This window comes from Hipposideros armiger, unplaced genomic scaffold (assembly GCF_001890085.2).
Source record: "Hipposideros armiger isolate ML-2016 unplaced genomic scaffold, ASM189008v1 scaffold_266, whole genome shotgun sequence".
NCBI classification, from domain to species: Eukaryota; Metazoa; Chordata; class Mammalia; order Chiroptera; family Hipposideridae; genus Hipposideros; species Hipposideros armiger.
In genome coordinates, this window is record NW_017731616.1 from 2,123,996 (window position 1) to 2,141,666 (window position 17,671).

Below are 17,671 nucleotides of genomic sequence, written 5' to 3' on the forward strand. Positions count from 1 at the left end.
AGAGAGACCCCACCACCGATGGCTCTCACAGCGTCTCTCCTTCCACCCTTGTTCTCTCTGACCTGGCTGTGTCGCTGCACTCAGTACTCCGCACTGCCCTCCCCCCCACCCCCAATCTGATTAGGGCTCAGGGAGGATTTCCCTAGACGTTTTGTTTGGGGACTGTGAGGTCACACGTGCCCGAACAACTGGAACAATAGACACGGGGCTTAATCCCTTCTTTGCCTTTAAAGTGTGTGGCTAATCACTCGAGGCCTGGGTCCAAGCCGCTGTCTCCCTCCTCCTCCGGGGAGGAGGTCCTTTCCTCTGCCCTCTCACCTCCCAAGTCTCAAACCCTGGAGGAGAAACAGGACCTTTCTTCCAGGAGTTTTCTAAGACTCCGGCGAGCTCATGGGCGTTCTGATGATGATTGGAGCGGGTTTCCAACCTCCGGGCCAGGATTTGGAGCAGAGCTGGGGAGAACACACAGACGCTAAGGAAAGGTTGATATAAGTCCAAATGAAAAGTTGAACAAAACTCTGGCCTTCTCAGTCAGCCCCCAATTCACTCAAGGGCAGAAAGGATGGCTCAAAGAGAGGGCGGGTCGCACTGCAAATTTATTTCCTCCTTTCCTCCATTCGATTATTTTATTGATGTTCATATTGGAATTGAGGACTGTATATTGTGCAGGCGCTGTGTCTTTTCCAGACGATTGCCAGGGTTGGGCTGAGTCCCTGGCAGGAGAAGGCCTAGTATTCCGGCTCACCCCTCTCTACCACGCCCCCTGGTTCTGCGAGAGCTGCCCCTGCCGGCCTCAGGCGGCAGCTTCCCAGCCTTTGCTTCTTAATTGGAGGTGGTGGTGCTGGTGGTGCTCTGCTCTCCCAGCAGGGAGCTGCCGGGTCCCGTAGGACAGCAGGGAGGATATACTCTTTAGCTGTCCCACAGCCACCTTATCTCCCCCACAACCACTATAGGCACAATGTACCTAGCTCGGGTCACATTGTTGTCCGCTCTTGCAGGTCAAAATCTGGTTCCAGAACAAGCGCTCCAAGTTCAAGAAGCTGATGAAGCAGGGTGGGGCGGCTCTGGAGGGTAACGCGCTGGCCAACGGCCGGGCACTGTCTGCCGGCTCCCCACCCGTGCCACCCGGCTGGAACCCCAACTCCTCATCCGGGAAGGGCTCAGGCGGCAGCGGAGGCTCCTACATCCCCAGCTACACATCGTGGTACCCCTCGGCGCACCAAGAAGCTATGCAGCAACCCCAGCTCATGTAAGGTTGCCCACCCGCACCCACCAGCCTCCTTCCTGTTTCCCCTGGCCCGAGCGCCTCCGCCTCCCGGTCCATCCACCCCATCCGCGTGCCCTGGACCCGGAGAAAGGCCCAGAGGGAAAGAAGAAGGAACAGTGAAGGTGGGACTCCCGCCGCATCCTCCTCGGAGCCCCGCGTGGTCTCAACCCGCGTCTTCCCCGGCGCCCACACCCTCGCCCGAACCCCGGCCTGAGCGGCGAGGTGACAGCAGATAGCGGCCTTGGAGCTCAGGCACAGCCACCCGAGACAGCCGTTGCCACAAGACGAGCCCGATTAACCCGGCCCGAGACCCTCAGCTGTGTGGACTATCAGGAAAAAACAAAAGCAATGTAGAAAAAGCAAAAGCTTTTTTCTGTCCTTTCCGTCTCTTGTCTCCTTTCGCTCTGTATTTGTGCGCTGACGAAGTCGAGGTCCTCGTCTGTCCGCTGTCCTCATTCTGCAGCCTCTGGAAAAAGTCACCAGGTCCGAGGAGGCGCGGTCCACCAAGCCGCCCGTTTCCGGATACTGGGATGTTTTGTCCTTTCCGACCTTCTCCTGGGCCTGCCTCAACATCTGTGTAGCTCGTTCGGGGAACTGGGGGAAATTGGAGGGAGGGGTTTTTATTTATTGAGAAATGGACTTCGCCTGAGGCTGAATATTGGCCAGTTCACGAGTCTGTAGGGCACGAGGAGCGTACGGTCCATATGTACCGATTACTTTAAACGCACCGAAAAAACGAATAAGGAGGACATGGTGATTTTTAACTTATACAATAACTTTTGTACTTCGCTAGTAGAGGTTGGAGCCGAATTACTTGCATTTTTTTTTACATGTCCTGTGTTATTTTAAGAAGAAAGAAATGAAGTCAACACAATTTCTCATCTTGAAAAGAACGCTTAGCCTCCTTGCCTGGACAAGAAAGAAAATCTGAATTCCCTCCTCAGGAGAAAGAGAGGACCGAAGGGCAGTGGTGAGAAGAAAACAGGCAGGCGTGAGCTAGTGCCCTATAGTAGTGGGCTTTATAGTAAGACAAAAACAGCTTTACAATAATCCCCAGAGGCTGGACCCCAGAATAATGCCAGTCACCACCCTGAACGCATCGTCTCCAGTGCAGGATCTAATCGCTGTACATAGTATTATTGTTATTAATTATTATTGTTATTATTATTGTTCTGTAAACATGTTGCACAAGCTTAGCTTTCTTTCCCGTTCCGTTGTGTGTGGCTGTAAAACCTGATGCTTTGTGAAATGAGAATCTTGACATTTTACTTGTGAAATTTGGAAAATGTGATCAATTGAAATCAACCGTGTTTTGTGTTCTCTATGTCAAAGTTTAGTTTTATATTGAGAATGTTAACTTATTGCTTTGTATCTTGGGGGGGGGAAAGGACTTTGTAAATAAGTTGTAAAGTTTCTTTGAGACAGTAAAATTATGGTTTCGAGAAAGAGCTGCTGTCTAGTGTGCTGTGTCAAGGGGGTGCTGGGGGCCGGCCAGACTCCCACGTCTGGGGATACATAATGTAGGGGCAGCGACTCCTGGCTCCAGACATACCAGGATAAGGGGCTAAAGCCCGCAGGGCGCCCCTCTGGGACCGTTCCTCATGCCTTGCCTCTCCGCCTAGGGGTCTCATCCCTACCTGGGTTAGAAGGGTAGTGGACACGGTCCCTGGGAAGGAGGATCAGGAACAGGTGCGGCAAGGCAGAGCCAGGGCTCAGGAACCAAAGAGACTGAAGGCCGGCTGAGAGGAGATCAAAGCAGAGCTCAAAGGCAGCCGGCGGGTGAGATCTGGGTACCCCCCAAGCCCAGCCACCTCGCGGGAGGCCTAGAAGCTTGGACGCAGAGACACCCGCCTTGGCCCCCTCGCCTCCGCGGGGATCTGGCCTCCTGGCTTTTGCTTGCCCCGAGGGTGCTGGATCCCGACGAGGAAAAGACGCGGCCAGACGCCGGAAAGGGGCCGGAAGGATACGTCTGCCAAGCTACCCTCCAATCAATCAGTGAGCTTCAGGGGACAGTCCCAAGGCGCCACTCTGGCCCTTCCACAGCCACTCCCACCCACTTGGCCCTATACACAAGGAGAGGCCAGTTCCCGCCTAATGATCCCGGACTTTTCTCTGCGCTTGGGAGAAATGGAGGTGCGGAGGGGCAGGTGGGCTCTGCTGACTCGTTGGAACCAGAGAACTGGCTGAGTCGAGTCCCCAGGCCATTAAGGACCTGAGTGGACCGCTCAGATCCGTTCGCTCCAAAAGAGCGTGACTTCGGAGCAGCTAGAACCAGCCTAATACTCTCCTCCGCCCGGCTCCTCAGCTTAGTCTCAACTCCAGGTCCCGTAGCTGAGCGGAGGAAGCTCGGCAAAGTTGCGGGCCCCGCCAGCTGCTCTCACCTACTCCCAATTCTCTCGCACCAGCCTTCTGACACTGCATCCCGCGGGGGGCTGGCCCTCCGCCTTTGGGTGGGCCCTTTGCAGAGCGCTCTGGAGAGCGGAGCGGAGAAGGCAGTGATCTGTGTTGTGACAAGCACCCATTTTTCAATTGGTGCTGGTGAAAGATCAGATATGCCAGGCTCTTCCGACGCCCTTTGGGAAAGGGAGGGGAAGTGGCGGGATGAGACGGTATGGAGAAAGCAGGGCCTGGGGTTGGGGCTTTTCTTCTCCCGCAGGCCCTCAGAACCTGAAGCACTAATGGGAGAGATGAGACCTCAGAAAGGATGCGGGCGCGGACGGGCCTTGAAGCTGCAACCCCTTTGATGAGTTGCAATGAGCTGCAACTCATTGCCCAGGCTGGGCTCTGGCACGGGAGCAGGGACCTTCCTGGATTTGGTTACCCCGCGAAATGTGACTTTGCTGACGGGTAGATTCTGGCAGCTTTCTCTCACGCATCTGACTCTGGTTCCCCAGACGGCAGTCAGGGCCCAATGCCTGAAGCCACAGGCAAAATCTATTTGGTCAAGCGGATTTTAATACTTTGAGATATTAGCTTATACTAATTTAATAATCTCTTGCTAACAGTTCAAATAGAGAAATTATTAGTTTTAGCTCAATGAAGGCGGTTTTTAGTTAGGCTCTATTATAATTATAAGCGGTCGTACTTTTTAAAAAATGTTAATCTCAATATAGGCCTAATTAATGCTGCCTTGTTACTGACAAGTAGTTCATCAAATATCTGATTCAAAGATTTTCATAATGAGTATATTAATTAAACTATGAATAATCTAAAGGTGGTTATATTTTAACAATACCTCATTATAATGATTAAACACTGATTTCGAATATTATGTCTTAACAATTGTCACTTAGAAAACACAACCTTTCCTTATGTATGAGCCTGTAATGGCAAAATGTAATTTTGGGATTTTTTTCCCCCTTGTTCAAAAAATGTGAACCTCATTTTAAAACACTTCTGAAATAGGTTACACACAGCTTAATGATTATCAAAATGACTCTTTTCTGCAAAAAAAAGACCCCAAAGTGCGCATACAGCTGCAAACCCAAGAGGGTCAGCATCATTTCACTGTATTCTCTTCTTGATTACAAGCCGGGCCATCAAACACAACATAATTACAGTAATTTCAGGTTTATTTATTCTAATGCAGTTTCCCCATCTCTCTGGTAATTATGAGCAATTTTTTCGCCCAGGGAATCTTTTTGCATTAACAAAAGAGATAACGCACTGAAAGCCAAATTTGCTGTGCATTGAGAAAAGGAAAAAAAAATCAAATAGGTGCGAGCTGCCATCTCTGCAATTCTCCGGTACCGGAGCCGGCAAATTGCTTGCAGGTGTATGGAGCAAGCTTGTCAATGGCCGGGGCTCCAAATTAGCAAATGCACAGCGTCGAAGTAATGAAGACAGACTTAGCAAAATTGCCAAACAACAGATACCTCTTTAATATCTTCTCTCATACACACTCGCTCTAAAAAGGGGTAAGGGTGGGGGTGGAGGGGCAGAAGCAACAATCCACAGCCCCCTCCTCACTGGTCTTGGGCTTCATAAGCTGGGACTGAGTGGTCCTGCAAGTAGTATTCTAATTGTGGAAGAACACAGCTCCTAAATTTAGGCGACATTTAAAAAATATGAAGTGGAAAACATGTTTATAGAGTTTACAGCTTTCCTTCATGGACTATCAGGGTTTATTTTTATTTCTTTTTTGGGGGGGCTCTGTACCAGGGCTGAGTTGGATGGCTTTTCAGCCTTTCCTATTCTGGGCTAATTTTAAGCTCCACAAAAAGTTTAAAAATTCCCTCCACCCATATGCACAGAAGCATGAATTTATTCTTAGAGTTATTTGATGTGGAAATTAACTAAATCTCTCCCCTTAAAGAAATCATCAACTTCTGTCACCTAAGGAAAGGTAAGTCTGGGTGCTGGCTACAGAACCTGAGATGCCTGATTTCAAGAAAAATTGGATGGAAAGAAGCAACCCAGGCCCCCAGCTATATATTTTTATCCTTCTACCCATCTCCTGCATTCTGTATCTTCTACAAACCAATTTCAGAATTCTCTAGTTTTTGTCATCCCGTCGCCTAGGTTAATCAGCCTGAAATCAAAGGCTCAAGCGAACTTTTCCGCTCTTCATCCCTCACGGCCATAGGAACTTTCATCAAATGCAGTACAGAGGGTAAGGGTCCCTTCTTTCCATGACTCAAAGAAAGCCCCAGCTCCACAACAAACCCCAACTCCAGCGTAGACAGGCAGAGGGCTCTAAAGGGTACCTTCCCCAGGCTCAAGAAACATGTCCCCCCACCCACTCCTTTCCTACCCCCCGCCCTCATCCCCCAACCTTCAGGGATTAACACTTCCTGAAACATCAAGTGTTTTTGTAAAAAGGAAAAAAAAATAATCCTAACATCGTTGACAAGAAGTTTTGATGGAAGAATTAGCTGGTGCATACATAATCACTCCCCCACCCTCCTAGTCCGGGAGCCGGAGCCGCGGCGGCGGACGCAGCTCAGCCTTCCAACCCTCTGAAAAATGAAACCGGTTTCCACCCTTACCTTCTTCAGTGTCAATTTCAGATAATCTGGACACAATCTTTGCTACACCAAATCAAAAGGGTCGAAGGCGGCTTTTGGCTGGGAGAATGACAGGAAAGAAAAGGCGAAAAAAAAAAAAAAAGAAGGGGGAAAAAAAAGGAAAAATAGGAAATACAAAACCGACCAAACCAGAGAAAAACAAAACCAGAAAACCAAAAAGAATCCCCCAGTCCCATCCTCCTATCCAGAGAGTAAAGAGTGGAAAGAGGTCCCCAGGACCAGGCGCCTCCGAGCGCCGCAGGCTTTTTGCAGCTCTGCGCTTGCAGAATAGGACTGAAATTTTCGGCTATATAGCCTCTGTCTTTATAGCTGATGAAAAAAATTGCAGATTATTAGCATAAATGTTTACTCTTCATTACGCTGATGACATTGTGCACTCGAGATCTTGGTAATCTTTGGGAAAATTATGAGTAATTTTTAAAAATTTTAAAGCAGCAGCAGTTACCATGCAATTCAGGCTAATTCTGCGTAGGCTCCGAACGGATATAATTATCGAGGAGTCAAGATGTTATGCTAAAAACTATGCATTGATATTCCCATTTATTATGTACATACAACTTTGACAATGTTGATGCTTGAAATAGCAGGAAATTGTCTTGCGCAAAAATTACAGTCCATATTAGGACATCTGAAATTGCGAAGAATTATATAGTAATTGCAGGCTTTCAGATGGGAGAGCCAGAATGCTCAAACTAGTGCAAATGTGGATAAAATTACAGATCAGAGCAAAAATTAGGGAAAAAGGGGGTCTGGGATTTTTCAGGTTGGCTATAGGATTCCGGAAGTGTCTAATGCCACATGATTACTGCAGCTTTAGGGGAGACATTCATGCCTCAAATAGCGCCTTGGCTAGGGTAGCTTTAATTGAATTTCTTGGGCTTTTTCTTTTAATAGGGGCAAATGAAAGAATTGGCCACCCAAGGCAAATTTTCACTGTTGTCCCGTGAACAGGTCGGGCAGAGAATCCCTTTCCCCTCGTGCCTGCTCTTCCAGGCTTGGATGGCCCGGAGGCCCCCGGTACCCACCCTTAATGCAGCAATTGAGCAAGAAAGTGACTGAGCCGGATCCCCACCCCCTCCCAACACCTCTCTTTTCTTTTTCTTTACAGTTCTCCCCTCCTCCTTCCTTCGGCCCTTTTCCCGGGTTCTTGCAAACCCCCTCCACAGTGCAGCGGGGTGGGGCCCTGGAATCTGCAGGCGGGGCCCAGGGGGAGGAAGGCGGGGAGCGGGGTGATGGGGCAGCTGGCTTACTGAGGAGTTGCTGTGAGGCGACTTAGCACTCCAAGACAGAGTGCTAGCTGCCGCCAAGTGCCGGCGTTAACGAGCCTGCTATTTGGAGGCTTTGGGAAGAGGAGAAAAAGAGCTAAATTAGACTCTTGAGGCCAGCCCCGCGACCGCCTAGGCTCTTCGTTGGCCTCCATAGCTCAGAGATAGCGCGCCCCCTCCTCCCCCAAACACTCACTCCCCACTTGGGCGGCGCTTCTCTAGGGCACTGAGACACCCTGCGACTTTAAGAATCCAAGGCCAGGGCCGCGGTGGGATGGGGCGGGGCGGGGCAGGGGCTGCCCCAGGGGAGGGGGCAACGCGGCGGCTCCCGGCTGGAGAAGCCCACGGGAGCGCGGCCACCGCCCAGAGCCGCCCGGACTCAGTCGGGTTCCAAGGCCAGAAGTCCCCATTGTTCCGTAAGCGACGATTTCATCTCTACGGTGTCTTAGACTCCTGGACCACAAAAAGGAGGGGAGGAGCGGGAGTGCCAAAAGCCCGCCATGTTTGCTCTGTGCCGGCCGCAGTCTGAGCTCTGAGGTTACCCCCAGCGCGCTCCACTTCCAGTTCTTCCTTCCTCCTTGCCGCTTCTCCTTCCCTGAAGTTCTAATCTGCTGCCCTTGCAGCCCCGGCCCGCTTCTTGAAGCCATTCTCCACCTTCCCCGACTCTGCGCCCCTTGCGCCCCAGCTCCTTGCTCTGGCCCAACCCCCATCAGGGACGCAGCCGGTGGCACCAGGACTCCTGAGGATCCCCCCAGACGGGCCTCCGGAGAATCCCGGGAGCGCTGCCACGCAGCCTGCAAACTACTAAGACCCCGCAGTGTCTGCGGTCTGGCCCAACCAGGGGGAGAGGAAGGAGCCGGAGCCCAACGCGGTCCTGGGAAGGAAGGTCTATCTAGAGACCGTGCCTCCGTTCTCACTTGGAGGCTCCGGGGAGCTGCTGCTCAGAGACCTGCCTGCTCTTTCTTTTCTTGAAACATATTGCCTCCCCCGCCCCGCCCGGCCCCAAGCCCCAGGGCGGAATGTAACTTCTTGTAATGTGGCAATCACTGACAAACACGTCCCCGAGAGGGGAACTCCCGCCAGGGGGGCCTTGGAAGGACTTGGGGTCTCTGCGTCCGCCCGCGCTGGTGTGTTTAGGGAGAGGGGGGCGGGGCAGCGGGTGAAGCTTGCGGGTCAGATCCCAGGGAGGGAGGGAGGATTTGTCGGGGAAAGGCTTTCCTGGAGCTGTTTTGGGTGACTTGATTCTGCCAGAGCCCGCGAGTCTCCGGAGAGACTAGTCGGACCTGGCCAGGGGCGCGCAGGAACCCGGGACCGCAGGAACGCATCCCACCCACCCGCTTCCCGGATCCGGGGCCCCAATGTCGAATGCAAAGGGGCCTATATTTTAGGAGGAAGAGAGGATCTATAGCTTCATTCTTAAAGAGATCCAGACCCGACAACAGGTTTAAGGCACTGTTGGTCGCTGTTGCCGGAAGGGAAAGCAGCTGGCTTGTGACTTTTGAGCGAGCGCCTTGGACTGGGACGCGGCGGAGGGAGGCCAGAGGTGGTGTCGGAGTGGGGGCAGGGGGCGTGTGTGTGTGGGGGCGTTTGGTTGCTCCTTGGTTTTACAGTCAGGGAGGACGACTTTTTAGAAAGGCAAGGGGGTTTTCTGCTCCCCGACATCATTCTTCGCGAGGGCTTCTAACTGTGGAGGGGACCATCGACCACTTCCGCATTCCTCTTTTTACCTCCCTTTGCCCATTCTCCCCCCTTCAACCACAAAACTGTAAACAATGCTCCAGTCTTCCCGCACTCTCTCCGCCTCCATCAAACCTGATACTTCCCCCCAAATTCGCCCCACCAGTCTCGGAAATCCTTACACAGGACGGATATTCACAATTTTCACAAGTAATCCTGAAAGAAGGCCGAGGGGAAGCCTCCTAAACGGTCCCACATTGCAGCAGCCGCGCTGATTAGGCCCGGGATCCGTTCCCTTTCTTCTCTGCCCTCCCCTGCCCAGGAGCGGCGGGGAGGGCGGCGGGAACTCGAGGCTGCAGGAGGGGGTGTGTCTACGCCCGGCAGAGTACCCAGGGCCGGTTGGCCCGCGGCGGAGCGCGCGCTGGGGTTGTGGGGGAACAGGAATGGGAGGAAAGAAGGTGCGGGCGCGCCCCGGCTGCCTGCCTTAGAAATTGGAACTCAGTGCCAGCGCTCCGCTGGAGTTCCGAGCAATCCTGCCAGGAGGTGGAGCGGAATGGGCCCGGCACCCCTCACTCTTTGGCTTCCCTCCCCGGCTTCCCAGCGCTTGTCACATCCTGTCTCTGGTCTGATACTTCACGCGAGCGAATGGAAAGGGGATTACAATGAAGATTTATGTGTGTTCCGAGTGCGGCTAGTTTCCCAGTGTAGGGAGACGAGATCGCTGCTTCCCATTTTCATTTTTCATTCGCGCTTTGGGGAGTGCAGGCAGGCGCGGGGGGAGCGAGTCTGCGCTGTGGCGGGCTGATCACAGGGCTCTGCGTCTCCCGGCGGGCCGCAAGACTGTGAGAAAGGCTTGCCAGCGCCTCGCCCCCGGCGGGGCTGGAGCCAGCCCCCGCCTCCCCAAGCCCGGCTTTGTTTCTCCCCTTGCTCACCCCTCCCCCTTTCCGCCTCCTCACTTCTGGGACCCCAGCGCATCCTCGCTTTTCCTTCTCCTTGCCCTTCTCATCTGCGGAAACGCCCCCTTCCTCTGGCCCCTGCACCCTCCTGCCCTCTGCTTCCCCGACATCCCGGGAAAAGACGCGCCTTGGCCCGGCCCGACCCCGCCGCCGCAGGGGTGCCAGGTTCGGTGACTCCGGCGAGTCTGTGGGGCCTCGGCCCACCCCGGAGCTGGAGCCTCCCGCCCTCCCGGCTCCCAGGCTCGCTCATGCCAAGGCCTGTTGCGTGATTCCAACTTGGGCTGACATTCCCTGCCCCGGGCGCTCCGGCGTAGGCCTCTTAATCATCTTGTCTGCTGCAGATCCTCGACACCAGCCAATTTACTGCCCCGTCTCTCCTTGCTGGTTTCAGGAGGGGGAGGGGAGTGCGCGCAAAGGAGAGGAGGGCACAGTCAGCCGCAGGAGGAAGGCTGGCACCAGCTATTGGCACTCATAGAAAACCATGGAATTTGGGGCTGGCAGGAGGGAGGACAGGAATGGGGGGGGGTCTGCTAGGCAGCAGCTGCTTAGGGAAATCAGAATCTCGGTGTCAGTGAGCTTCAGCCCAGGCCCCCTAGCCTGGGAAAACTCTGCAGAAATGCAAATGGACACTAGGTTGTGTAGTTCTCCCTGCCTTCCCCAGAGCCCCAAATCCCTGGATCATACTCTGTTGTAAAGCAGGCTCGGTGCAGGACCCAAAACAATCTGACCAAAAAGTCAGGGTTCCTCTCAGGATGATGCCACTGAGCCTAGGAAAACCAGACATGGTTTTTGGCAGAGGTGCGTTGAAGACACACAACAAAGATGGCCAGAATTACCATCCTCGAGGAGAGGAGGCCTAGATATGGCAAGCAGGGCTTTCTGGTTTGCCCCCTGCCCCCATTCCAGGGGAGCTTGTTCCCTTCAGAGGGGATGCCTGAAGTTCATGCTTCTATGTTGGAAAGGGCTGGAGGTCTCCCAGTCCTAGAGTGCTGCTCTTCCACACAAAATGAGGTTGGAAAGGCCTCTGGGTAACTCTGGGCCTCATAATTTCAGGCATAAGTAAAGTCTCCTTGTTTGGGAGCATTGGGATTAAACAATGTACTACGAATAGCAAAAATGCATTGAGTGCTTACTATGTGTCAGGCACTGTGGAACATCATTGCCACATTAAATGCTCACAACTCTGAGATGGCTGTTATTATTATAAAACCCTATCTTATATATCTGCAAACTGCAGCACAGAGAGGTTAAGCGAGTACCCCAAAGTTACACGGTTAGTAACTGAAGCCAGGAAGCTTCCAACTGTAGGCCCCAGGGCTTTCAAGAAAAGGGACTTTGCAGGGGATGCTAGAAAGTACGATCACTTCCAAAGCTGGAAGCTAGTTGGGTCGGACCCAAGGTGGAAAGCAGAGCTGAATGATGTGTGGACCTTTCCCCTTGGAGACTGTGATGGAAGGATGCCACTCCCATGGCAACGTGCATCAGTCTCCGTGTCAGTGTGCATGAGTGTGCATATGTGAGTTTGTATGTCAATATGTGTGAGTGTGCATTAACTTGTGTCGTGTTCATGTGTGTGAGTGTAAGAGTGTGATTCAGTATGTGTGTGTGACTGAGTGTGTGTAATAGTATAGATGTGAGTGCGAGATTCACAGTGTGTGATCGCATGTGTGCTGGTGCAGCCCTGTGCGCCTGTGTCGCCCTGCATTCCAGAGCAGCCAACCGAGTCTCCCGAGGGCCCGGGTGACTCGCTGAGTCCTCGGCTCAGCCAGCCCTAGAAGGGCTGCAGGGCAAACAGAAGGGAGGGTCCAATGTAGGGGTCTGACCCCGGCTTCAGCAGCTCTTAGGCTCCAACTGCAGGTTCCCGGCGGCGTCGCGGAGGAACTGCCTGGCCAACACCGGGGGCGCGGGGGCGACAGAGACCGCCCAGGCGCTGGGCGATGGCGCCAGCGCCGGAGGGGCCCGCCCGGCGGAGGCTGGAGCCGCCGGGCGCTGACTGACTCACTGCGCCGCGAGCTGGCGAACCCCGCGCCGGACGCGGGTGGGGGCAGAGCTTCAACATTCCTCCGGGGTCCCTGAACCGAGTGTGCCCGTCCTCTTCTAGCCGCACTGGCAGCCTCCGAAAGATGTAAATGTCACTCTTGGCTGACCAGGTTCCCCCGCCTGGGCAGCGGCTGGAGCTTCCGGGTCGTGACACCATGGAAAAAGCGCACACATCCAATGAAAACAATAATTTATTTAAATAATCTCTTCATATTGTAAAATCAACATTAAGAGCTTGTTGTTTTCATAATAAATAACCCCAAAATACCTTTCATTTCAAGAACAAAGACTTTAGGATAAGATAAAACAAATCCAGATCAGTAGCTTAGTTTAACTGAGAAAAAATTTTAAGGGAAAATAAACCGGACGGTGAGATAACTGCTAAACCGCAGTTTTCACAAGTGGGGGTTTACAAAAAAGTCTGAAAAGATGAGTATTTTTATACAAATAAATTGGTGGGAAAATCTGCACAGACACCTTTATTTACAAACTCTATGTCGAAGTCCAGGCTAATAATCCTGAATAGATTTTAAAAAAGATAATTTAAACACTTTTTTTTTTGCAGTGTCCACATATTAAAAAATCACTTTTTTCAACATCAAAATGAGGTCATCCGCAAAGGCACCTAAACTTTTAAAAAAATAAAAATAAAAAAACTCCACTGGTGATGGATGAGGAGAGAGCTTAGGGAGCGTTCCTGGGGGACAGCTAAGGCGGGGGAGAGATGGGGCTTCCAGGGCTGGAACCCGCAGAGCAGAAAAAAAGCGGCGGACCGCCGAGGTCAAAGGGGTGTTGGGGGCGGGCGGGTAGGCAGGACCCCGGAGGTCAATAACCCTGGCCGGCTGCGCTGAGCCTGGGGGCGGGCAAGGAGAAAGGAGCCTCAGATTGCTGGGGAAGCCTCACGGGCGGGGGAGGCGTCCCTCTCCGGGATTCAGCAAGCGGCCCGCGGCGAGGAAGGCGCCGGCCGGCCTCGCGGGGCGGAGAGGGGAGGGGAGTCAAGTCTTGAGGCGGGGCTCAGGTCGGAAAGGCGGCCCTGGCCCCGCGGCCTTCACCACGCCGCTGCCGGGGTCCTCCAACAGAGGAGCCTTCTAGATCCCCGCCGCTCGGTTGCCCCACGAAGGAGCAGGGCCTGCGGCAGGCCCTGCGGGGCTGCAACCTCCGGGAGGGGTGCGTGCCGTCGGCGGGCCTGCCGGAGGGACCCTTCGGCGAGCACTGAGGATAACGGGTCTCCGCTCTCAGTCTCTGGCACAGTCTCCCCGGGGTTAGAAAATCGTCCCCGCGCTCACCGGGGCGCCCCCGCCGCCATGGTGGTGGTGGTGATGGTGGTGCGGCTGCGGGGTCTGCGCGGGGTGCAGCAGCGGCGCCGCCGCCTGCAGGTGTGAGGCGGAGCCCGAGGCCTGGTGGTACCACGGGTAGTTGCCCAGGAAGGCTGAGGCCGCGCTGCTCGGGCTGGAGCCCGAGCTGCCCGCGCCGCTACCGCCGCTGCCGGGGCCGCCGCCGCCCCCCATCCGCTGCGGCGCGAAGTCCCAGGAGGCTGGCGCGGAGACGGGCGGCGAAGCACAGGGTGGCGAGGCGCTGGCCCCAGGGTGCTGCTCCGAGGGGATCTCACCGCTTTTCCACATCTTCTTGAACTTGGATCGGCGGTTCTGGAACCAGATTTTGACCTTGGAGGAAAAAGGACCCGCGCGTTAGTGAAGGAAACTCGGCACCGGGCATGGGAGGGAAGGAAGCGTAGCAAGATCACCAGCAAGAGGTGAGCACCGGGCACCCTGGGCAGGTGGGCGGGTCACGTGCCGAGGCCTCGTAGGCTGCCGCGGCTCCCACTCCATTGCGTGGTCATCTCAAAAAAGTCCAAGACAGCCGGTGTGCGTGCACAGTGGTGGTGGTGACAGCGGCAGGGGGTCAGAGGGCCAATTATTTTACCCGCTTCATCAGTAGCGCGCGGAAAGACAACATGGTACCGGATTTCTGCCCACCCTGTCCTCCCTCTGGGAGATTTCGGCTTCGAGTGTCGAAGTTTAGGCCGCTCAAGGCGCGGGCTTCGAAATCTTTAAAATTATTTAAAAAATATTTTTGAAAAACACTGTCCTGAATCCGCCTGCTTCCCGGCCGTCCTAGACCAGCGCCCTCTTCGTCCCTCCCAGGCCGCGAGCCCTCACCTGAGTCTGGGTGAGGCCCAGAGACGCCGCCAGCTCGGCTCGCTCGGGCAGTGCCAGGTACTGAGTCTTTTGGAAACGTCGCTGAAGAGCCGCCAGTTGGAAACTGGAGTAGATGGTGCGGGGTTTCCGGACTTTCTTTGGCTTACCGTTCACTATCCGGATTTCAGGCTCGAGGTCCTCTTTCTCTGTAACGAAACGGAATTGTAAGAACCGCGCAACCAAGGGAGCCCAAGAGTTCTCTCCCGCAGAGAGGCCGGGCTTGGGACGAGTCCGGAGCCGGGAGGCGGGCTCTTAGGTGCAACATCGCAACGCGCGGACGGGTGCCGCCATCGAACCCGGGAGTTTGGCCTTCCAGCAAAGGGGGAGACGGGCACACACCGAAGAGAAAGCAAAAGCAGGTGGCAAGGAAATGAGGTTGCCATGAGGCCTGTACAGCGCGGCCCCTGAGGTCACCGGGTCCGACCAGCTGAAGACCGTGGGACGTACTCGGTGACCCTCGGCCGACTGGAGGTTGAGAAGGGTAAAGGGAGCTGGGCGGGCCGGGAGCAGGTAGCGTGAAAGGCCACGGCTCCGGAGGGGTTCCCGCGCCAAACATTTCAATCTCACCCGTCCTAGTAGTTAGACCGACTTGGTACCCTGGACGCCAGCGTTATACATACCAGGTTCGTTGTTGGCGGGGGACGAACTGGTCCCGTAGGGCGCGTAGGAGGTGTAGGCGGCGGTGTAGCCCAGGTCGTATCCGCTCTTGGCGGAATAAGGGACGTTGTTGAGGCCGCTGGCGTGGTACTGGTAGGAACCCATGTGCGCGTAGGGCGAGCCCCCGCCGCCGCCGCCGCCCGCCGGGTGCTGCTGATTGGTGTAGTAGCTGCTGTCGGTAGCTGTGGACACCGGGAGGGTGGGTGGGCGACTCCTGGGGCTTGTGGAGGTTGCTGCTGTTGCTGCCGCCGGGGCCAGCGCCGCCGCCGCTTGGGGGCTGCTGGTGCTGGTGGTATGTGCTGGAGGCCGTGATCTGGGTCGAATGCATATCAGCCACCAGACTGTCAAAGACTCCAGTCATCCTGGCCCGGGACGGGAAAGAGCAGGGGTAGCGGGCGCAAGGGGGAAAGCGAGGCGCCTCCTCCGTCTCTCCGGGTCCCTTCTAGCAGCCAATGTAATTACGAGTGGGGTGGGGTGGGGAGGAAAACAAGAAATGTGGCAACGGTCTAGGCAACTCCTCCTCCGGGGGAGGCGATCACCGTGCACTGCTCGGGACAGCTGCCGCCGGCCGCATCCTTTCTCCGCCTCTCGGCCTGCTCGGCTCCTTGCCCAGTGCCAGCTCGGGCGGGGGGCGGGCAGTGGAGGGGGCAGGGGTGGCGGGGCCGGACCGGGGATCCGGGAGGCGGGAGCAGGTGAGCAGCCCGCAGCTGCTTTACGGTGGTCTGTGGGGCGGGCTCCAGCAGGCTAGGCATTTAACACTCGTCACGTGAGCGCAGGCGACGTCACCTAGCAACAGCCAATCATAAGCCCAAGCCCGCGAGGCTACTGGCGCACAAGAACGTAGAGCAGGGGGCGGGGGGTGTCACCGGGCTGGCGTTTGTGGCTGCTGTGGTCGCGGGTGCAGACAGGCTGCTGCTGGACGTGAGCAGCCAGGCGAGGGGCTGGGGGTGGGGTGGGGAGTTAGGGTGGCTGGCGGCAGGAGGACTGAAGGCGTGAAGACGGAGACTGGCGTTTCCCATTCTGTGTACAAGTGTACAACCAATTCAAGTGATTCGTACCTTCATGTCTGAGGCCAGCTTTCAAACATTAATCAAAATAAAGCGGTGGGGAGAGCTGGGCCAGCTCTAGCTCCGCTTTTCCTCGAAGTTCCTGGCACTTAACTCTTGTCAACCACTGGGCATTTAACATAAATCAATTGATTTAGATTATCCATAAACCACGTACTGTATAATACCTGCTTCCTAACCAACCCGCAGGGATATTAGGACAATTAATTAGATAATATTTAAACGATTTGTCCTTGTTGCTTGAGAGAAAAGCTATTTAAATTCAAAGGTATTGCTAATGACATACTATTTGACATCATTTTCCCTTGTACTTTCCTGACACGCGGAAACTGAGTACTTTACGTATGTTAGATAGCTAACTGACATCCCAAAAGCCATCATGGGGAGTTCCTTTCTAGGTTGGAAAGCTAGACCAGACTGACCAGATGGCCTTCAAAATTCATTCTAGCTCTAAATTCTATGTTTTTGCGAGAAGGAAATAGAATAATACTTAGGTGAGAGTCATCTCGATCTTGGCCAAGTTACAGAAACAGATAGAAAAAGTTTTATCTTGTGCATTTAACCGCTTCATAGCTTGTTTTTTTTTTCCACTTTAGGACCCTCTTCCACCCTATTATTGCAATTTCTTCTTTGAATAGGAAGTGGCGACCTAATTTATATCTCTGTTTCCTGGTGGTTGGTAACCGTGGTCCAGAGTTAAGGGAAACTCGCATGTACTGGACTCCAAATCCGCAGTTGCTGCGGCAGTGCCTGCCTTGTGGCGCCACCTGCTGGGGGTGTGCGTGGTTGCCGCGGGCCTTGTAGACGGTCTAATCATGTTTAGGCGCCAGCCTCTGAAACCCCCCAAAAGAACAAAATAGTAATTAAAAGCCACAAAATTGTGCTAGTGCGCGCCATCTGAAGCACCCCCTTCCTAAAGACATAGCAAGTCGCTGAAAGAACTTGTTACAACAACTGCCTAATGGAAAACCAGTTGATACTTTGAAAAAATATGATCTTTGGTCTTCCCCAGAAAAACCAAGTGTGTAATTAAAACTACAGCATCCACACAGTTCAGCCTCTCGGAATAATGAGGAAGGTAATCCGCCTTCAAATCTGCCTGGATTTAGTTCCCAGCCTTTCTTCTGGTTAAGGAAGGCCCCTAATGGATAAGGGTGAGCTGATTAGCAATGCTCACCACGGGACCACGGTGCCTCATGGTTGAACTCAGCCTGCTGCTTTGTGGGAACCAGTTACAAAATTAAGCTCTTGATATTTAATCAAGATTGCCTTTTGGTGTCTTGACTCCAAATTCCAAGTCTTTCTGTCACCACAATGGTAGGTAGCTGTTTTGACCTTATACAGAAACTTTCTCTCCCCTGAAAATAAAATATGAAAGATCCAATTGCCATCCTCCCGACTTCTCTCTGCTCCTTTGTTCCCACCCCAAGCATGTCCTCCAGACTTTTTCATGGTGGTAAATGTGTTGTATTTTATTATCTATGAGAACCTCCGCTAGTAGCCTAAAGTGTAGGTCA

General features: G+C 54.0%; 2 protein-coding genes across 2 annotated transcripts in view; one reads left to right on the forward strand and one right to left on the reverse strand.

The window, feature by feature from the left end:
• The window catches only part of DLX1 (distal-less homeobox 1), a 3,465-nt gene extending 2,390 nt beyond the window's left edge, over nucleotides 1–1,075 (forward strand). Inside the window, exon 3 of the mRNA XM_019656792.1 lies at nucleotides 999–1,075. Within this exon, the coding sequence (XP_019512337.1) occupies nucleotides 999–1,075 (77 nt within the window). The remainder of the gene's footprint in view (nucleotides 1–998) is intronic.
• Nucleotides 1,076–12,480: 11,405 nt separating this feature from the next.
• On the reverse strand, nucleotides 12,481–15,751 carry DLX2 (distal-less homeobox 2). Its single transcript, XM_019656791.1, is given in 4 exon segments — nucleotides 12,481–13,896; nucleotides 14,392–14,576; nucleotides 15,051–15,291; nucleotides 15,293–15,751. Coding segments are annotated over 4 exon segments (984 nt in total). The 5' UTR covers nucleotides 15,449–15,751; the 3' UTR covers nucleotides 12,481–13,494.
• Nucleotides 15,752–17,671: the final 1,920 nt, after the last annotated feature.